At 44.0% G+C, this 19,149-nt stretch overlaps 1 protein-coding gene across 3 annotated transcripts in view; it reads left to right on the top strand.

Moving 5' to 3' along the window:
• The window catches only part of MYH11 (myosin heavy chain 11), a 100,775-nt gene that overhangs the window by 25,480 nt on the left and 56,146 nt on the right, over positions 1-19,149 (top strand). For all 3 annotated transcript variants that reach the window (XM_073362342.2, XM_073362340.2, XM_073362341.2), the window contains exon 3: positions 857-1,013. In XM_073362342.2, the coding sequence (XP_073218443.1) occupies positions 857-1,013 (157 nt within the window). The remainder of the gene's footprint in view (positions 1-856; positions 1,014-19,149) is intronic.

Genomic DNA, 19,149 nt, shown 5'->3' on the forward strand with positions numbered 1-19,149 from the left:
CTATTCATTATTTGTGGTACATGATTAGTCACTTATGTCATGTGCTATTGTTTCTGCTACTGATTGGATAGCTGAAACCTTTTAAAATAAAAGCATAATGAAAAGCAAATGATGAACAACAAATAGTCAATGTTCTTGTTTGCGTGAATATCCTTATTCACATGTAAAGAATCATTTCCTAAACTCTTGTGTTAACAAAAACCCCAAAGCCAGGTAATAAGGACATTTACGTGGTCTGACCAAGCAGCAATTTGGAACTAGAATGAATTTTTTGCAAACAGCCTTTGTAGTATTCATCCAGCTCTACATTATATACATACCACCCTACTTTAAAAAAAAATCAGTCAGTTTCAAGTTTTTTCCCAATTATCCTGAGATTTTAATTTAGTGAATTGCTATCTGGTTAAACAGAGACTGTAATGTTTTTCAGCTCATTGAAATTGCTCATATACAGATCCATAGGCATTTCCATGTACATGCAAGCACTAAGAATGGTGGTGGCCAGTTCTGCCCATTCACCCTGTGCAACCCCAGCAAAGTAACTGCAGTCATGAACTATGGCACGTGGTATGCAAAGTATGATGTTTTTATCGAACTTGACATTTGAACATTCTTGTAGCTATCTCTTATTGTTAGAGATGATTAGGTGGATATGTAACTGAAAATTCTTACTTCACCCAGGTATATGTTCTGATTTCTCTATGGCTATATCATCGTTGTGTTGTATAAAAGGCTGTCTAGGACAGTGATTTACTTATTAAAATATTGTGTTAAATATGTTTGATCTTCATGTTTCTCAATGTTTCTTGAAACATTCTGAGTTACACTATTCTTCTCTATTCGGTTTTCCTTGCAGACATATTCAGGCCTCTTCTGTGTTGTGGTAAACCCATACAAATACCTGCCCATCTATTCAGATAAGATTATTGATATGTACAAAGGGAAGAAGAGGCATGAGATGCCACCCCATATCTATGCTATAGCAGATACAGCATACAGGAGTATGTTGCAAGGTAAGGCTGGAAAATATCCTGGCTTAGCAATGTTTATAAAACTTAGAAATCCCTGAGCAGCAGCAGAATATGATTGTTATAAAAGTTTATTCCATCTAGGAAAGGAGCACAGTCAGAAGAAGATTTATAGCTCTCTTCAATTACAGAAAAGAGACATGGGCTTTCTAAAGCTTCCCGAGGAATTCTTTGGCAGGAATTGCGGTCCATGAACATTATGTGACTCAAAAAGGAAAAACAATCGATTCACCAGTCTGAGTGGAGGCATGTGGGCAGGGTTTAAAGTCAAGCAAATAGTTTTGGCAAATACGGGCATGGAAAAAACTCCCTTTGTTCATGGAGACTATTCCAAGGCTAGCCGCTAAGTTTTGCTGACTCCTGGTCAGCGTTACTGTGTGCGTGCTGCAATAAAGTGAAGCCAAGTGAAATCCAGTAACGTCTTGGTGACTATCATTTGGTTGCATTCTCACATTTTGGAGCTGGAGTCCTATCTTCGGCATCAAGAATGCAATCAGCCTTCTAACGATAAAGAGAATGAGCTGCAGTGGGAACAGGATCAGACCCAAAAAGTAATGTGGAAGAGACTTTCGAGGTAACATACCTCCTCTTACTCGTGCTGTCATTGTTTTATCATAGACTCAGAGAAATAAACGACTGGATTGGGCCTCAAGAGGTTATCTAGTCCATCCCCCACATGTTGAAATGAGACCAAGTTTACCTAGACCATCCCCGACGGGTGCTTGTCTAGCCTCTTCTTAAAAAACTCCAATTATGGGGATTCCACAACCTCCGTGGGAAGCCTATTCCCGTACTTAACTATCCTTAGTTAGAACAGTTGATCCCTGTCTTCCTTATAACAGTCTTTATCACAGAGGTCCCCAAATTGTGGGGCGCACCCCCCTAGAAGGCATGGAGGAACGACTATGGGTGTGTGGCAGGGCCCAGGACAGCCCCTCAGGGGAGCAGGGAGGGAACGCCACCCCTCCCCTCCCCACCACCAGATTTGCTCTGGGCCCGCTCCCACGCCTGGCCCCCTCCTAGTCTCTTGTCCCAGCACCTGCCCCCATCCCCAGTCTCGGTGCGGTTCCACTCCTGGCCCCGCCCCCAGCCTCAACTGCTGGCTGCGGTTCTGTTTTCGGCCCGGGGCCGAGGCTGGGAGTAGGGCTGGGAGGGGAGTCACATCTGGCTGTGTGCCTGGCTGCCGGCTCCCACCACAGCCCGGCTGTGGCTCCGCTCCCGCCCCCAGGCCCTCTCCTGGCTCCACACCCATCCCCAGCCTTGCTCCGCCCCACACACACACGTGGACCCGCTCCCATCTCCAGGAGGGCGGCAGGGTGCGGATGGGAGTAAGGGGGGGTGCAACCCTCAAAAGTTTGGAGCCCGCTGCCTTAACATATTTGAAGACTGTTATCAGCTCCTCCCCTCAGTCTTCTTTTCTTTTAAGTTTCTAGTCCTGTTTTTTTAAACTTTCCTCATAGATCAGATTTTCTAAATCTTTGTTTTTGTTGCTCTCTTCTGGACTCTTTCTTCAGTTTGTTCACATCTTTCTTAAAGAGTGATGTCCAAAACTGGACACAATATTCCAGCTGAGGCCACCCCACTACAGAGTGGAATGGAACAATGAACTCCCATATCTGACATATAACACTCCTGTTAATACACCCCAGAGTGATATTAGACTATTTTTTGCAGCTTTATCACATTATTGACTCGTATGCAGTTTGTGATCAACTAGAACACCCAGATCCTTTCCAGCAGTACTACCACCTAGCCCAGTGGTGGGCAAACTTTTTGGCCCGAGGGCCACATCGGGGAATAGAAATTGTATGGAGGGCCATGGATGCTCACAAAATTGGGCTTGGTGGGGGAGTGGGTGTGGGCTCTGGGCTGGGACTGAGAGGTTCGGAGGGTGGAGGGGGAGGGGAGATTATGGCTGGGGCAGGGGTGTGGGAAGGGGTTCGGGTTCTGGCTGGGGGTGTGGGCTCTGTAGTGGGGCTGGGAATAAGAGGTTTGGGGTGCAGGAGGGTGCTCTGGTTTAGAGAGGTTTAGAGAGTGGGAGGGGGATCAGAGCTGGATCTGGGGCAGGGGGTTGGGGTGTGGGGAGAGGCTCAGGGGTGTGGCCCCTGATGGGCTGGATCTGGCCCGCGGGCCGTAGTTTGCTCACCCCTGACGTAGCCAGTTATTCTCCATTTTGTCTCTGTGCAGTTGATTCCTCCTTCATAAGTGTAGTCCTTTGCATTTTGTCACTACTATATTTCATCTTGTTGCTTTCAGATATAAACCTGTAAAGCCTTTAGTCAGATATAAACCTGTAAAAGCTTTTAGTCTAAGAAAAAACAACAGATTTTGGGTGGCGGTGGGGAATAGAAAACAATCAGTTTATAACACTGCACCAGTACAGGGTAAGTTGATATATTGGTCTACTGTCTCAGAACCAGCCACAAATGTGGTCCAGGAAATTAGGGTTCAGATGAACTGCACTCTTCGTCCCCTGATTGTTTGAGCATTTACATGTTGAAAGATATTGAAAAATGAAGTTCAAGGGCCCAATCCTGCAGTCCTCATCGACAAATTTTGCCTGAGCAAGAACTCCCCGACTGGGCCCTGAGCTTGCTTGACTTGGGAAAACAAACCAGGAATGTTTACAAAGCAGTATTGCAGCCCAATAGCTGAGCTACTGAGAAGTACCAATTTCTTTGTAATATATTGTTTGTGTAATAAGCTTAAGCATATGTACACAACAATGTGATTGCTATTCAGAGAAATTGTGCAGAGCTCAGCAAAGCATTTTGCACCCTGTATTATTTGTGTCATTTTCCTATGTAGTCAATTTATTCAAAACTCTATGAGATACTACAAGTATTGTTCTGATGCTGTATTTGTGCCTTCTCTCTGAGAAATATAATTGATAATCTTAGTTGCTAGGTATAAGGAATCAAAAATTAAAGTTATCAGTCCTTAACCAATAATCTGGAATATCGTAAATGGTGGCAATTGTTTCATTCACAAGACCTACCCAAGACACAACAAAGGAAGCTAATTTCCTGCTTTTCCATGAAAAGCAGTGCTCCTCTTGTATAAGACTGGCTTTGTTGTGTGATTATGTAACATCAACAGACGCCAGTTGTCGGGATTGAACCTGGGACCTCTGGAGCTTAGTGCATGAACCTCTACTGTGTGAGCTAAAAGCCACAGGGCTGTTAGCTAAGGCTGTAGAGCAAACTCATTAATCCCTGTCTCGCTAAGTGGTCTCTGTGCCACTAGATGGACAGAACACTACACCCAGAAGGTGTGTGGGTTACAATTAGTATGTTAGGTTCTGCTTGCAGCCTATATTAACTGACCGTAGATAAATAATAGACTTCAGCTGACTTTAAATACCTAGCAGGGTATTTTAATGTAGTTGGATATTAATGTTGAAATACATCTGTTGCCTATAGGCCAACAGTTTCAAATAGTGGGGACCTAAAGTGAGGTCCCAGAATCCATATTTAGGAAGTAGCTGGTTTTTTTTATTATTATTATTTTCCCCCCAGAAGACGTGAGCACTCACAGCTCCCTCTGACTTCAGTGGAAACTGAGTGCTCAGTACTCCTGAACATCAAACCACTTACTTCGGTCCCAAATATGGATTCAGGTGTCCAACTTTACACATCTACACTTTCAAACATTGGCCAGAGTGTGTAGAAATATATATAATCCTATTTAAATCCTGGACAATCAAGTAGCTGCCATATTGTATCAGCCTTTGTTAGCTTTGTGGCTGATGTGATGAATGCACAATTTGCTTTTCTTATCTAGAAACCACTTTGGCTTCTCCAGCTGAGTGGGAATGGAAGATAGGGTCACAGTCTGACATACAAAGCAGGGAGTTTTGACACTTCACCATAATGCACAGAGAAGATAACAGACAATGTGCCTCCCTCCCCTAATTATAGCAGCAGTTACTCTTATAAAAACATGCATATCAAATCCTCTTACACTCAAATTTATTGCATAAGCATACAAGGGTCAGATGCTGGAATCTAGCTTAATGAGACGAGGGAAGTCTCTTCCAGAATAGCATAATCATGGTAGAGTAACCCACTCAGTATAAATTGATGCCATATCCAGTCCGTACTGTATTTGTCTGATTTCAGAACTACCCCTTGCCATTAGGGACGCAGTGCTGTCTAGTGGCGAGAGCTAGAAACTCAGTCAGGTTATGCACTGAGGTGAAAGAGGAGAGGTGTGTGAGAAGGATGAAGGCCAAACATTGGTGCCTCTCTCACAACTTCACCATCACCAGCCACAAATTAACGCCTGACAGGAATGGTGCCCTGAGGCAAGGACCTGAAACAGACTTGGGCCTGCTTCGGTTCTTTCCTGAGCTGGTGAGATAGCCCATGGGCTTACAGAGCATCCTCACTCTTGCTTTTCCTGGCTACCTCCCCACCCTTCTCAGTCTTCCTGAAATTTACTTGCTGTTGAGAGATTGCAACTGCTCGTCTCACAGATTTTACCTTGAAGGACTTTGGTTTGTTTCTGTGTTCCTTGTTGTGTTTGAGGGGTGGCGTTTTAGGAGTTGTGGTGGGTTTTTTTAAAACGGCAAATAGAATTCCTTGTTTGTTGACCCTGCCCGTTTTTGACTCCTGTTGCTGGCATCAGTTCTGAGAGGATCTCTGCTGTTGTGGCAATGTGATTAATGTACTTCTTTGAAAGTTACCCTTCTTGACAGTGGAGAGGAAGAGGATGGGTGGGAGGGAGAAAAAGGGGGATGAGTTCATGAGAAGAGCCTAAGAGTCTTTAACTGGATGTACTTTGACTGTCTGTAACACTCAAACCCTACACAGCAGCAGTTCAATGGGAGGAGCAGTCCCATGAGATCTTGTCACAAGCCCAGGCCACCCCCCCCCCTTCTTATTTTATTTATTTATTTGTAAATGGTATTTTGGATTCTCTCCGTTTCAGCGAGAGCCCCAGCTGCTTTTGATACTTTAAAAACTGTGCTTTTGTCTGTTTGTGCTTTGCACACCTATCTGAATCCAACTTCAAAATATCTCCATTTGTTCTACCAGACTTCACCCCCAGTTGGAGTGGTGAAAGTGCATTTCGGTGGGAGTTGCGGGTGAGCAACAGAATATGTATATATAAAGTGTATGGACACGCACCGGCAAATATGGGGTTTGAACAAATATGTTTACAGCTGGAGTGTAAACAGAAAATCATGTTTGCAAAGCATGCATTGCAGCACTAACTCCCTGCATATTTTCCTTGTGAGTTTTTAGTATCTTGCTTAGTCAACAGGCATACAGTGCCCTTTAAAAACCAGGAGTATCTTTATGTTTATAAAGTGTGAAGAATTGTGCTTTAATATTTCCTCCTCAGGACAGCATGGCCCAGGGCAATCCACTCACTTATCCTTGGCTGACGGACTTTGCTTTCATAAGGGGGCAATCCCTCAGCTGGTATAAATTGCCATAGCTCTATGGAAGACAACAGAATGACGATGACAACATCACTGGCTGAGGATCTGCCCCCAAGAGTTTGTAATGCTGCTGGAGTAAAAAGCATATCCAAATACCTAAGCAGAGAACTCTTCTTCTATTATGCATTTGGTCCTCGCTAAGTGGCACTTCCCCTTTGTTTGGTTCATATTTAGGCATCAAATATGAGGTCTGAGATAAGTTTTTGACTTGTTCTAATGCTCAAAAACATAGCCAAGGAAAACTGATGTTAAACATTTGGGTACCTGCCCAAAACCCACACAAATGTGTATTCAAACGAGGGGAAAAATGTAAGGAGATATTGACTGGGAGATAGACACACAATTCCCATTAACTTCACTGGGAGTTGAGCACCTAAATCCCAGAGGTGATGTTGAAAATCTTATCTATTAGCTCTTCCTCAGAGTAGGGGACTGGGAGTCTTGACTAATCAGTCTAGCACCATCTGTCACTGGCAGTGTGACGAGGGCCCAGTCACTCTCTTTGAGCACCCCTGTTTCCTCATAAACGTAATGGGCATAATAATACTTAATATCTCACGGGACATGTTGTGGTTCCATCCATTAATGATCACAAAGGAGTTAGAGATCTTTGAATGAGAAGCAGTATCAGTGTGCAAAGAGTTGTGATTCTGATAAGGGGTTCTGAATCTACTTACACGTTTTCTGCAATGTTTATCATCTAATGGTGATGGTACCTTTGCCTCACTCCCCCTTATTTATCCTGCCATCTCACAGATGGATACTCTTCTGCCCAAGCATCTTTAGAACTGCCGGTAAAAGCCCACTACCATCTAAGGCATGTCTACATGGGGAATTGAACAACACAACTTGTGTCTTTCAGAGGTGTTTAATCCCCACCCGCCCAAAAGACAAAGGTTTTGCCTGGACAAGTGCCCGTGTGAACGGTGCGTTGTTGGCAGGAGAGCTGCTCGTTGGGGGTGGAAGTTTTTTGTCAGCAACAGAGCCGACAAACGGCAGCTACCTGCACAACTTTTAGCGGCATGGCTGTACCGACACAGCCCTGTCGCTAAAAGGTGTGTAGTGTAGACGTAGCCTCAGACAAAGAAATGCTCCTCTTGAGCTGAATGCATTATTCACTCAATCTGCTTCAGCCTCTCTTCCTTCCCCTTGCACCCCCGTGCTCTTTTGGTGAGTTCTTGGTGAGTGTTAATGCAATTTGTGGCAGTGCATCAGAGATTCAAGTTTCCTGCTCTTTATAATGGAGGGGAAAAACTAATACACTCAGGTGAATAAAGCACTGTACTGACCGGGTGGAACACACAGCAGGCCAGGAACCAGGTGCTGTAGCATTGCGTCACTTCACAGTTCAGTGTGCTAATAGCTGAACAGTCCGAATTTACACAGGTAAAAGTGGGGCGGGTGAGTACTCCTGTTGGGATCCAGGAAGTGGGTGGGCAGAAGCCCGCCCACGGCTACAGGACCTCCCCCCAGCCTCAGGGGAGGATCCATAGGTCCAGGATTCCAAATAATTACGGGGGACAACTAAGGAGATAACAAGAACGGGAGTGAGATCACAGGGCTAAATGAAGGGAACCTGACGGGGACACCAAGCAGAGAGCCCCGGACATCGTCCAGATCTGTGCCATTGATGGGGCTTTTCAAAATGCCTTCTCTCTCTCTCATTGCCCATTTGATATCAGAAGAAGTCTTGTGAATTTGAAAAGTGTTCAGAACTATGAAGCAAGTGCTCATTGACTGCCCCTAAGCACAAGTAAGTGCTTGAAGCACTGTGCTGTTAAGATTCTGCCCAGATTTTCAAAACAGTCTTGCAAGATCTTCTCTTCTGGCAGTGGAACTGGAGGGAGGCAATTTTCTGATTTCCCCACTGCCACTAGTAGTGAATGTAGCCATTTTGTCTCTGCATGCATAGGTAGACGAATTCATGGTACGCACTCTGGCTCTGCCCAGATAAGGCAGAAACATGCCAAGTTATCACCATAGAGAGCAGCCATGAACTTTTTTCTGCTTTTGACTTTGTTTCCTTTAATCTAAATGAAAGAAAGAACATATGAAATGTCTCCTTGAGACAGCACTGTCTCTATCGAGTTGAACTAAGTAATATTGAATGTCCTTGCAGACAAACTATCAAGCTAACCTTACACTTAAAGATGAGGTACATAGAAAACAGCTTTACAGATACATAGCTACGTACTTCACAAAAGTGAGGTTATCACTTCCCCACCCCCACCAAAAGGCAATTGGACTTAAACACAGAGGGATGTCAGTTTAGTAGTATTGGTCAATGCTGATGTGCAAAGCCAGCTTGGGTAGCAGTAACAATTGGGATAAAGCATGCATATGGATGTGAAGGCTCTGTCCGTAAGAATCAAAGATGAAGAGAATCTATTACAGCCTCCTGCCAACTCCGGAACCTTGTTTCATTGATGTAAAAAGCCATGAAATAAACAGTTTTAAAAACTGTATTGCTTGGAAAGCTTGGGTTAAAAATAATGAAAGAAAATAAACTAGTTAATAAGTGGGGGAAGAGGGAGGGAGAGAACCTGCACCTTTAAAGTTTTTATTAGATTCATACAAGTTAAAATGGTGAAAGGGGGCTGCAGATGAAAAGCCATCTTCCTGCTGTGACTTTCATGGGACTGCATCAGACACATCCCCTTTAGGCAGTGTAGCCAGTATAAATGTAAAGAAGCCAATGTCTGATCACAGCTTCAGTCGGTTTTCTCCTTTTATGGTAAAGCTGCCAACTTGCTGCTTCCTTGTGAAAAACCATCAGATCATGTTTGTGATTAGGCAGAACTAGCTGGTCTATTGAGATCCTTGGGGCACACAAGAGTTACAAGCAGACTGAAGGCATATCAATAAAACAGCTCAGTAGCTTCTAGAGAAAGCAACTTGGGTTTTCAGAAAGACTGGTAGGGGTGGAGATGATTTTAGGGTAGTAGTCCCCAAACTTTTTACCTTGTGCCCTCCCCTTATCCCTGTCTTTGTGCACACATACACACCCACCCACCCCCCAGAGCCGAGCCACAGCTCCGGGGGGATGGGGACGGGGTAAGGGGGCTGAGGCTGGAGCCACAACTGGGGTGTGGGGCCGGAGCCCCAGGCATGGGGCCGACAGCCAGGACCAAGAGCCAGGGCCAGGAGCGGAGCTGGGTGGCACTGTGATGCTCCCATAAGGGCTGGCCCAGGCCCCAGCACGCACACACTCCTCTGCGCCCCCTGAGGGGGGCACACTACACAGTTTGGAGACCTCTGTTTTAGGGCACAAAATTGGATCTGTATTCGCTCGGGGGGGGGGGGGGGGAGACTAAGACTTAAATAAAGTCCCCACAATTCTGAAGGGAATACCGAGGATGGTTATAGCAAGATTATTTGAGTTAATGTCAAATCCAAGAACAAAGGGCTATGAACCAAAAGGCCATTGGGCCCTGGAAGAAATATTTTGGATTTTTTAAAAAAAAAACACAGGCCCAGATCCTGGAAACACATATGTATTTTAAGTACTTGCATAAGTAAAATTAAGCACATGTATAAGTATTCTCACAACAGGGCAGTGAGTATAAGTACTCTTGCTATCAGGGCTGACCTTAGGATTTTTTGGGCCCTACGCCCCTATGCCCGATGGCAGCCCTGGGGGGGGGGGGGGAGGACGAGGCAGCAGAATATGACCCCTACCTAAGGAGATTGCAGTGCGCACTGGGTGCGTGGGAGCCGACTCGCTCTTACCTACTGTCATGGGTGATGAGCGAAGTTGCCGCTTGGGGAGGCTAGATCCCCAGCCCACCGCTTCTGCCTGCAGCCCCTCCCATACTCCACTCCTGCTCCACCCCAGGCCTCCACCCCACCCCACCCAGGCCCTGCCCTCTCCCCACTGTCTCCCCACTCTCTTCCCTCCCCCACCCTGCTCACCCTCTTCCAGCCAAATCCCTGAACCAACATGAAGCAAATGATATTGAGGGGGTAGGGAGGAAGGAACCACTCTCCTGCAATTTCTTTCTAAAGCAAATGAAGCATGTTTTCCACTGCATGCCAGATGGTGAAGACTGGACATGCAGAAGGAACCTAATTAAAAGTACTGAATTTGGGAATAAAAAAAATGTCCATCACAGGTTGTTGGTTTTTTTTTTTGTTTTTTTTTTGTTTGTTTGTTTTTTTAATATGCCCTGAGGTTTGTCAGAGATTTATTTTCAAAAACTTTGTAGTAAGGGCGAGTCAGCTGTCTTGCTGAATAGTATGGGATACATGGTGCAGCTCTTCTCTGTTTTACATTTTCTTAATTAGTATTGCTAAGATGGTTTTATATTTTAAATGTACTCTTAAACCTTCATAAAGTAATCATTCCAGATTACTACATATTTAACTCACTGAAACAAAGACATTATTTTAAATTAATCAGTCACAGACTTTTCCTGTGTTCATAACACTTTTCATTGTTTTTAGAAAAAGGGAACACTAATTTACGTCGTGTGATCTCCATAACAATAGACATGTTTATGAAATTTCACCAAAGTGAGCTGTAGCATTTATTTATGCGCAAATAAATTTGTTAGTCTCTAAGGTGCCACAAGTACTCCTTTTCTTTTTAAAAAATATGTTTCCAAAGATTTTAGGCATAACAAAGGAGTTTATATCTTACTAGGTACTGATTTTGCTGGAGACTTCTCTTAAAACTAATTCATCAGATAGTCAGAAGTAAAGAAAGGGAAACTCTTTGTCCAGCTATCTGGAAGGAAACGGGTGTTGTCCCTTTAAGGGCTCTCTTCACTGGGTGGGGTTGGGAGGCGGGGGGGAGGGGGGGTGAAAAAAGAAAGGGATGGACAGAAAGGACAGGAAAACTTTGGAAGCAAGTTTGTTTTTAATTATAGTAATTAAAATGTGTATTTTAGATAAGGGTGGTCTTTTGAAGGATTTATTTACAAAACTATATGTCTGAAGATCCAGGCATTTAAGGCTATAGATGATTGTGCATCTAAAAATCTATGCAAGGATTTTTTAGAGATGTTATTTTATAATCTTCGCCAACTCACTAATTAAATATTTTTAAAGTAAATTTTAAACCAAGGTCCTGTAGACTAACATGTTCTGAGTAAATATTGTAGTAATGCACCACTGTTTTTGTCAGTAAATTCAGAAACTGACAGTATATACCTGGGGGTTGGCAAATGCCTGTTAAATGGCTTCATTACCACTTAACATGGCTGTTACTCTGAAATGGCTCTTTAACAGTTTCACTGTTGTGCTAATAAGTCTGGCAGGCTTTTTCACTTTTAAGTTACTAGATCCCCTCTGGAGGAAGACTCACCAGGCTGCAGCAGCCAGTTGTGGTGGGAGCCTGCAGGAAGGGTCAGAACAGGGATAGGAAGAGGCGGGAGGGTAGACACTAAGACCCAGTAAGAAAAGGAGTACTTGTGGCACCTTAGAGACTAACAGATTTATTTGAGCATAAGCTTTTGTGAGCTACAGCTCACTTCATCGGATGCATGAAGTACTGTCCCAAATTTTCAGGTGCCCTATGCAGCCGCATATGCCTAAGGACGGCCCTGCTTGCTATCCGCGGCAGAAATAGCAACCAAAGTGGATAATTCTAAAAACTAAATGAGACATTATTTGAAGGACAAGACATGTTGGGGTCTGACCATTAATTCAAACGAAAGGATGACTCTTAACAGACTTAACAGTGATGACTCACTTCATTCATCCTTAACTTTTGCCATTTGTTAGAACAGCTGATCTGCAATCTATTGGTATAAAGTATCTTTGGAAACCTCTGTTCATGCATGTTCCCAATTAGTTTGTCAGTAAGAGGATTAGCAGGATTCAGGGAATGCATGGGTCAATGAGATGGAGCTGAAAGCCTAATGACTTTGTATGGCTGCCAGGTGGGAGGAGGGGAAGATGGGGATAAACCCTGGGGGCCAGTGCATGTGAGTGAACAGGATTCTATGGGTGCCTTATGCAAGTTCCCCTCAATGCCAATAAGTCTCTTCTCACAACATTCCAACTCAGGTGGTGACATACACACCAATGCTAGCTTATAGGGTGTGCCTCTAAGAAGCCTGAGCTGCTGTATGGTCTCTGCTTCATTTTGTACTCTCCGATTGACACATAAAATTACACCCAGAGCAGAGGTGGGAACTCAGGACATTTCTGCTGATGTCCGTCAGGGCAGTAAAAGAACACCCAGAGGTTACAGTCTGTTTGGGTCAGCCAGACTCCAGCTGGTAGATGCAGAAGCAGTCAAAGCAGGGACTGCTGCACCCCCAGGTGCAAGACCCCACACACACTCTGGGGACACTGGGACCCAGGTGGTGTCTCTCCCACCCTGCTCCCCCACACACAGGCAGTCTTAGTGGAAAACCATTGAGAGGACCCAGCCAAAATCTTTGGCTGGCAGATGCAGAAGCAGCCAAAGCAAGGGCCTCTAGACATTGAGAACTTTCTACAGTTTTGACTGGACTGGTCTCTGCCCTGTGCTGAGTAGCTGCTTGCTCCAACTCTCTGCCTCAGTCTCTTCACCTACTTGACCCTCTTCACCTTCTTCTTTGTTGCCCCATACCCCCTTCCTTTCTATGTGTATTTAGCTTATCTCCTCCTTACTAACCCCCTCCACCTACCCACCCAAATTACTGTGGAACTAACATGATGTTTGCTGCCATCACACATTGTTCACTCAGCTGGTGTGTTCTACCCCTTCCCCCAGCCTGTGTCCATCTTGTCTATTTAGACCATAAACTCTCTGTGGAAGGGATAATCTGCTATTCTAGCACAATGGGGCCCACTCTTGGTGGCCCTCAGACACTACTGTTATCAACCATGATTATTACAGTATCGAGAGAGCAGAGGGAACGGTCAATGGTGAGTGAGGGACACAGTCTTTACTGAGAGCAGGGCACCACTAAAAGGTGGAATTAAGTACTGCTGTTTAGCAGTTGAAAGGATTGAAAGAGAAGGGAAAATGGGGAGAAGAACAAAAGCAGAAATGGATAAGAAAAGAGAAGTGGTTAGAAAATCTTGGGCTGCCTTATCCCATCCGAGTATTTTCTCATGTCCCCTGGGCTCAGAAATTCCATTGGAAGCTCTGTATCTAGGAGTTACTGTTCTGTTTTCTTTAGGGTATTTATGGCTTTATGGTGCGATCATCAATACATACCAAATGCTTTGGTTTATGCACAACAAGTCTATTTTTAGCAAAAATTCTATCTCCAACTTAAAAGAAATCCAACTCAGCCCTACTTAGAAATTTTAGTCCACCCTATCATATTACCTTCTAGTAACCCACTTCTTAGTAAAATAAATGTAGCTATTTAGTTTGTACCAATGTACAAACTAAAGCTTTTAAAGTACGCTACTTACAGCATGAGTATTCAATGAAGAAAAGGACTTATTGTTGTAGGATCTGATCCTACACCATTGAAGGAATGGGAGCAGGCTCTTAATATCATTTTATGATAAAGTAGAATCAACCACAACCATTTCTAGATTTGTGATATGGAAGTCGGTTTAGAATCGTACAAACTTAAGAGGCTAAATTCACCCTATTTTGCCACATTTTTATATATATTGTGATGAAGTTCCTCGTCTACCTTGGTGGGTCCTGTGCTTATTGGTGGATTTTGCTTGCCTCAGAGATTCACAGTAGCCCCCAGTTTGGCCACTTTCATGGCTCAAATCTGCCATACAATCAGATAACCTTATCACTGGCCAGCATGGGGGAAAAAAAGAGTAAGAACAATCCCTATAGTCTTTGCTGATCCATCATGTGGGTCAGGGAACAGTCTAGATACCTTCCCCTCTGGTGGAACCTCCTGTGTTGGATCAGGAGTTGGGAGGTTTGGGGGGAACCTGGGCCCACCCTCTACCCCGGGTTGCAGCCTAGGGCCCTGTGGACTGCAGCTGTATAGAGTGCCTTCTGGAACAGCTGTGCGACAGCTACAATTCCCTGGGCTACTTCCCCATGGCCTCCTCCCAACACCTTCTTTGTCCTCACAACAAGACCTTCCTCCTGATGTCTTGTAACGCTTGTACTCCTCAGTCCTCCAGCAGCACGTCCTCTCACTCCCAGCTCCTTAAGCACCCCTCACTAACTGGAGTGAGAGCCTTTTTAAACCCAGGTGCCCTGATTAGCCTTCCTTAATTGATTCTAGCAGCTTCTTGATTGGCTGCAGGTGTTCTAATCAGCCTGACTACCTTAATTGTTTCCATAAAGTTCCTGATTGTTCTGGAACCTTCCCTGTTACCTTACCCAGGGAAAAGGGACCTACTTAACCTGGGGCTAATATATCTATCTTCCAGCACTCTCCCGTAGCCATCTGGCCCAACCCGGTCACAATATGTATATAGTAGAGAAAGCTTTGATTAATTAGATATGGTATGAATTAGCACTCCGTGTTGGTAACCTAGTAGCAAAGCTTACATAATTAAAGGGGATGTGCAGCACTCTGTACCTCAAAGCAACACCCTGGAACCCCCATATTTACCACTGTCATATAATTGATATGTTTTGTACAAAGTATGCCTTGCGAGGTATCATTTTGAAAAACTTCATCTGTTGAACATTAATGTCCTAGTGGATTGTGTGTGCTATCATTGTATGTGAAATTAGGAACTTTTGCTACATGTGTGTGTTACTGAACTATGTTGTGAGGTAGGGACACCCACAACCAACCTTTCAGGTACAGAAATGGAGTAGTCAGATGTGCTGATGGCCTATTAAAGGGAATTCACTTTCCCAGTGACCATCCCAGAAGACTTCTCAGAGAGAGCACATAGACAATGGAGAATGCTTTACCAATGGGGGAAGACCCCCGTGTCAGAAGCATAGATCTTTCCAGCAAGCTGGAAAAAACTATAAAAGAGGGGAAGTGATATCATGACTTGCTTCATTCCCCCCACAACTCAACACTTGGAAACATGTCTGGAGGATAAAGACTTTGAACTAGGGAGGGTTGTCCTGGGCTGGAGGGGAGTTAAAGCCTGTGTACTGAAGATCTGTGACCTGTTTGTACCATCTATCATGGTGAGAAACTGCTTGATTCAAGTCATGTTTAGATTATAGAACTCAGACTGCAAATTTACATTTATTTCTTAGGTAACCAACTTTAATCTCTATGCTTACTACTTATAATCACTTAAAATCTATATTTCTGTAGTCAATACATCTGTTTTGTATTTCATCTAAAACAGTGTTTTTGTTGAAGTCTTTGGCTCAGTTTACAAAGGTTTGTGTGTATCCTCTCCAAATTGGGGGAGAGGCGGACTGGGTAATGAACTTACACTGGTCAGGCTTTTGACTAAAGCAAGATGGTATAGTTCTAGGGTGCAAGGCTGGGGAGAATTGTCTGAAGCCTCTCTATTGTTGGTTCATGAGTGGCTGGGAGAAGCATTCATCTAACTCAGTTGGGTGTGTCCCTGACTGTGGATATCTGTGTACAATACCTGTGAGAGGTTTGTAGCTTGCCAACAGGATCACAGTGCAAGACAGAGCCAACGTTGGTGAGACAGAGGGCTTAGCGGTCCCACAGTTCAGGTTACACGCTAGAAACCCTGTCACAGGATTAAAAAAATGTTTAAAGTAGTGTTTAAAGAGAAGTCTTGAAGACAGTGATTCATGTACTAGGTACACAGTCCTATAAATATACTTTTATTGCATGATAATTTGTCTTCCTAAATGAGAACAGGATTTCCCCATAGTTAAAACAAGCCAGTTTCTGTTAGCAATGTCAAATGATTCCATCAAAATGTCACAGGTCTCTAAAAATATTGAGTACTACACCTTCAGGAATCTAAAAATTGCTATCCACCTTATCCACCTTTTTCTGTAATTTTGTTATTTGACTGCTTATAACTAGTGATGTAGAATCTGACAAATAACTTCCTTGCATTAAAGCACAAATCTATGGTTAGCAGGAAAACCTCTTGATTTTGAGAAACTAATTTTGTCTCAGCAATTTCTCATTTTTAAAATAGCTTTATGTTGCACTGGAGCATTTCATCATCATGTTTTGTTTCTGCAAGCTACTGTTTTATGACCGGATTCAGAGATCCTAACTCATGCTAAGCAGTATGTTACTCTGCAAGCATTCCCCCTAAAATCAGTGGCTACTCACAGAGAAAGGTCCTACTCAGTGTGAACATACCTGGCTCTTATAAATTTTTACTGTAAATTCTATAGGTCAGATTTTGAAGCCTTTACTTATGCAAAACTCCCATTGACCTTAATGGGAGTTTTGCCTGAATAAGGAACCAATTGAAACTGGGAAAAGACTTTAGGATTTGGCCCTAAGTTTATTAGGAAGTGTCCATTGATTATAGGGGCCTACCTTGATGCTAAACCAATGACATGTTAAACTCTATACAGAAACTTTGTGGGCAATTGGAATAGTACTGTATATACAGTAAAAGCTATTTTATCTGTCACTTCACCAATTGGAAAGCTCTATAAACCAGCATTTTCAATCTTCATTGAAATGCCGGTTATAGTCTGGTTGGTGTGGGGCCAGCAGGGGATTGGGGCACGAGACGAGGTGCTGAGCGTGGGCTCTGGGAGTAAGTTTGGGTGCAGGAGGTGGCTTGGGGCGCAGGGTGGCAGATCTGGGGGCCACTCACCTTGGATGGTTCCCCACAAATGGCAATCTGTCTCAGCTGCTCCTAGATGGAGGCGCGGCAGGTGGCTCTGTGCACTGCCTCCGCCCGCAGGTGCTGTCCCCACATCTCCCATTGGCTGCAGTTCCCAGCCAGTGGGAGCGGCAGATCCAGTGGGTGCTACAAAATAATAGTCATAGAGCTTAAGGCCAGAAGGGACCTTTAGATCATCTAGTGTCTGACTTCTTGTATATCACAGGCCATTATATTTCATCTGGTTACCCCTATATTGAGCCCAATTACTTTAGTTAAACTAGAGCACTTCAGTCCTCAAGAGACTGAACTGTTGTGTGCCACAGGTAGAGAGATCAAGATGCCAGCAATGTTTGAGGACCCTGCAAATGCCAGGGAATTGATAATGAGAGAGATGCCCAGCTGGTCCTAGTGGGTGACTCAAGCCCCATGCTGCAGAGGAAGGCCAAAAAAAAAAAAAAGCCCCTGCCAATCTGTCCTGGAGGAAAATTCCTTCATGACCCCACATCTGGTCATCAGTTTAATTCTGAGCATGTGAGCAAGACCCACCAACCAGGCAAGTAACAAAGAGAAGTCTCTGTACCTCCTCAGAGAACCAGTCAGCCCTACCCAGGGTTCCTATCTGCAGCTGTGGCCAATCTCAGGTATTTCTAAGGAAGGGGGGGGGGGAGTTGAGGAGGGGGAAAGAATACACCTGTATCATGGGGAAAAAATTCTTACCTGACCCCTATGGGCAAATAGCAGAAGCCCTGAAGAATGAGATTTGATCAAAGCCATTGTCTGACTGCAGAGCTATAAGCGTTATGGGTATGTTGAGGGCAATATAGGCAATTCTGTTGGACTCCGCTGCAGAGAAATATGCACCCCATAGCTGTACTTCTACATGGTGGAAACTGATCAATGAATATTCTTTGGCCTACTTCTTAGCAAAATTGGGATTTGAGGTGTATTTGAGGATTCTGCTCAGAATCAACAGCCAGAGCTCATGTGAAATCTGTCAAGGAAGTTGGCTTGTTCCTTGGGGGTCTACCACAGAGAAGACTAGTGGGAGTTGAGCCCTCAGTGTAATTACTCTTGCCACCAATGACTAGCAACAGCATCTGACATGTTTCATGGTTTCCAGAATTTTGCCTAACATGATCCTATACGTTATTTTTCAGTTTTTAAAAGTAACTCAGCACAGAGAATATTTATGATTACCTCTCCCCTGAATTATGAGCTCTAAATGTCAGAATGAATAGCTGTTCCAATATTCCTGACTGGAAACATATCAATCATATTTGGGTCAATAGACTTCGTGGGCATTTGTTTTAATGACATGATGCCCATTCACAAGTTGGCAGAATGTTTATCCTAGAACGCAGGTAACTGCAGATGGGAACCCTACAAAATGCTAAAATGTGATGTTCGATCTTTAAACAGTTGCAGAAGAGTAGGAGACTGAAATATGACAAAGACAGGCCCTGGGCCCTGATTCTTTCCCCTTGGGGTACCAGTAACTTCAGTTGAAGACAATGGGAGTTTCTGGTATTCCGATTAGGGTGGATCAGGGTCCAACTGTAAGTTCATCAGTACATCTTGAGAGGTCTCAGTACAACACAACTTCAATTGAATTGTTGAGAGCTAGGGACACTCAGCACTTCCTACTGTATCTTATTACTCCTTAGCTACCTTATCAGGCTGAGATAAGGTTTTCCCAGATAAGCTGTTGAAATGCTAGACTGCATTTCTTTGGGATCACTTCTGGTTTGTTTTTCAGTTTGCATTTGTGAAATCTGAAGTTCAGGTTTGTCCAGTACAGATACTGTGGTGGTTCCCTGGGCACAACTGCCACCGGGGTGGTTTTCATTTTTTACTTTGCTTCGGGGTTTCTCCTAGCCCCAGTTTCTTTTGGATTAACTTTGGATAGGTGATTTCCAGGGTTTGTTGTAGAGTAAAGCCCTCTCCAACTACCCTATTTGCCTCTGGCCCTACTAAGCACCCTTGACATTTTTTCTTATACTTTTCAGTATCCCCTTCTTGCCCTAGCCCAGACTATTACTGTTACTTCCAACC

The sequence above is a fragment of the Lepidochelys kempii genome, chromosome 10 (assembly GCF_965140285.1).
Source record: "Lepidochelys kempii isolate rLepKem1 chromosome 10, rLepKem1.hap1, whole genome shotgun sequence".
Lineage (NCBI taxonomy): Eukaryota > Metazoa > Chordata > Testudines > Cheloniidae > Lepidochelys > Lepidochelys kempii.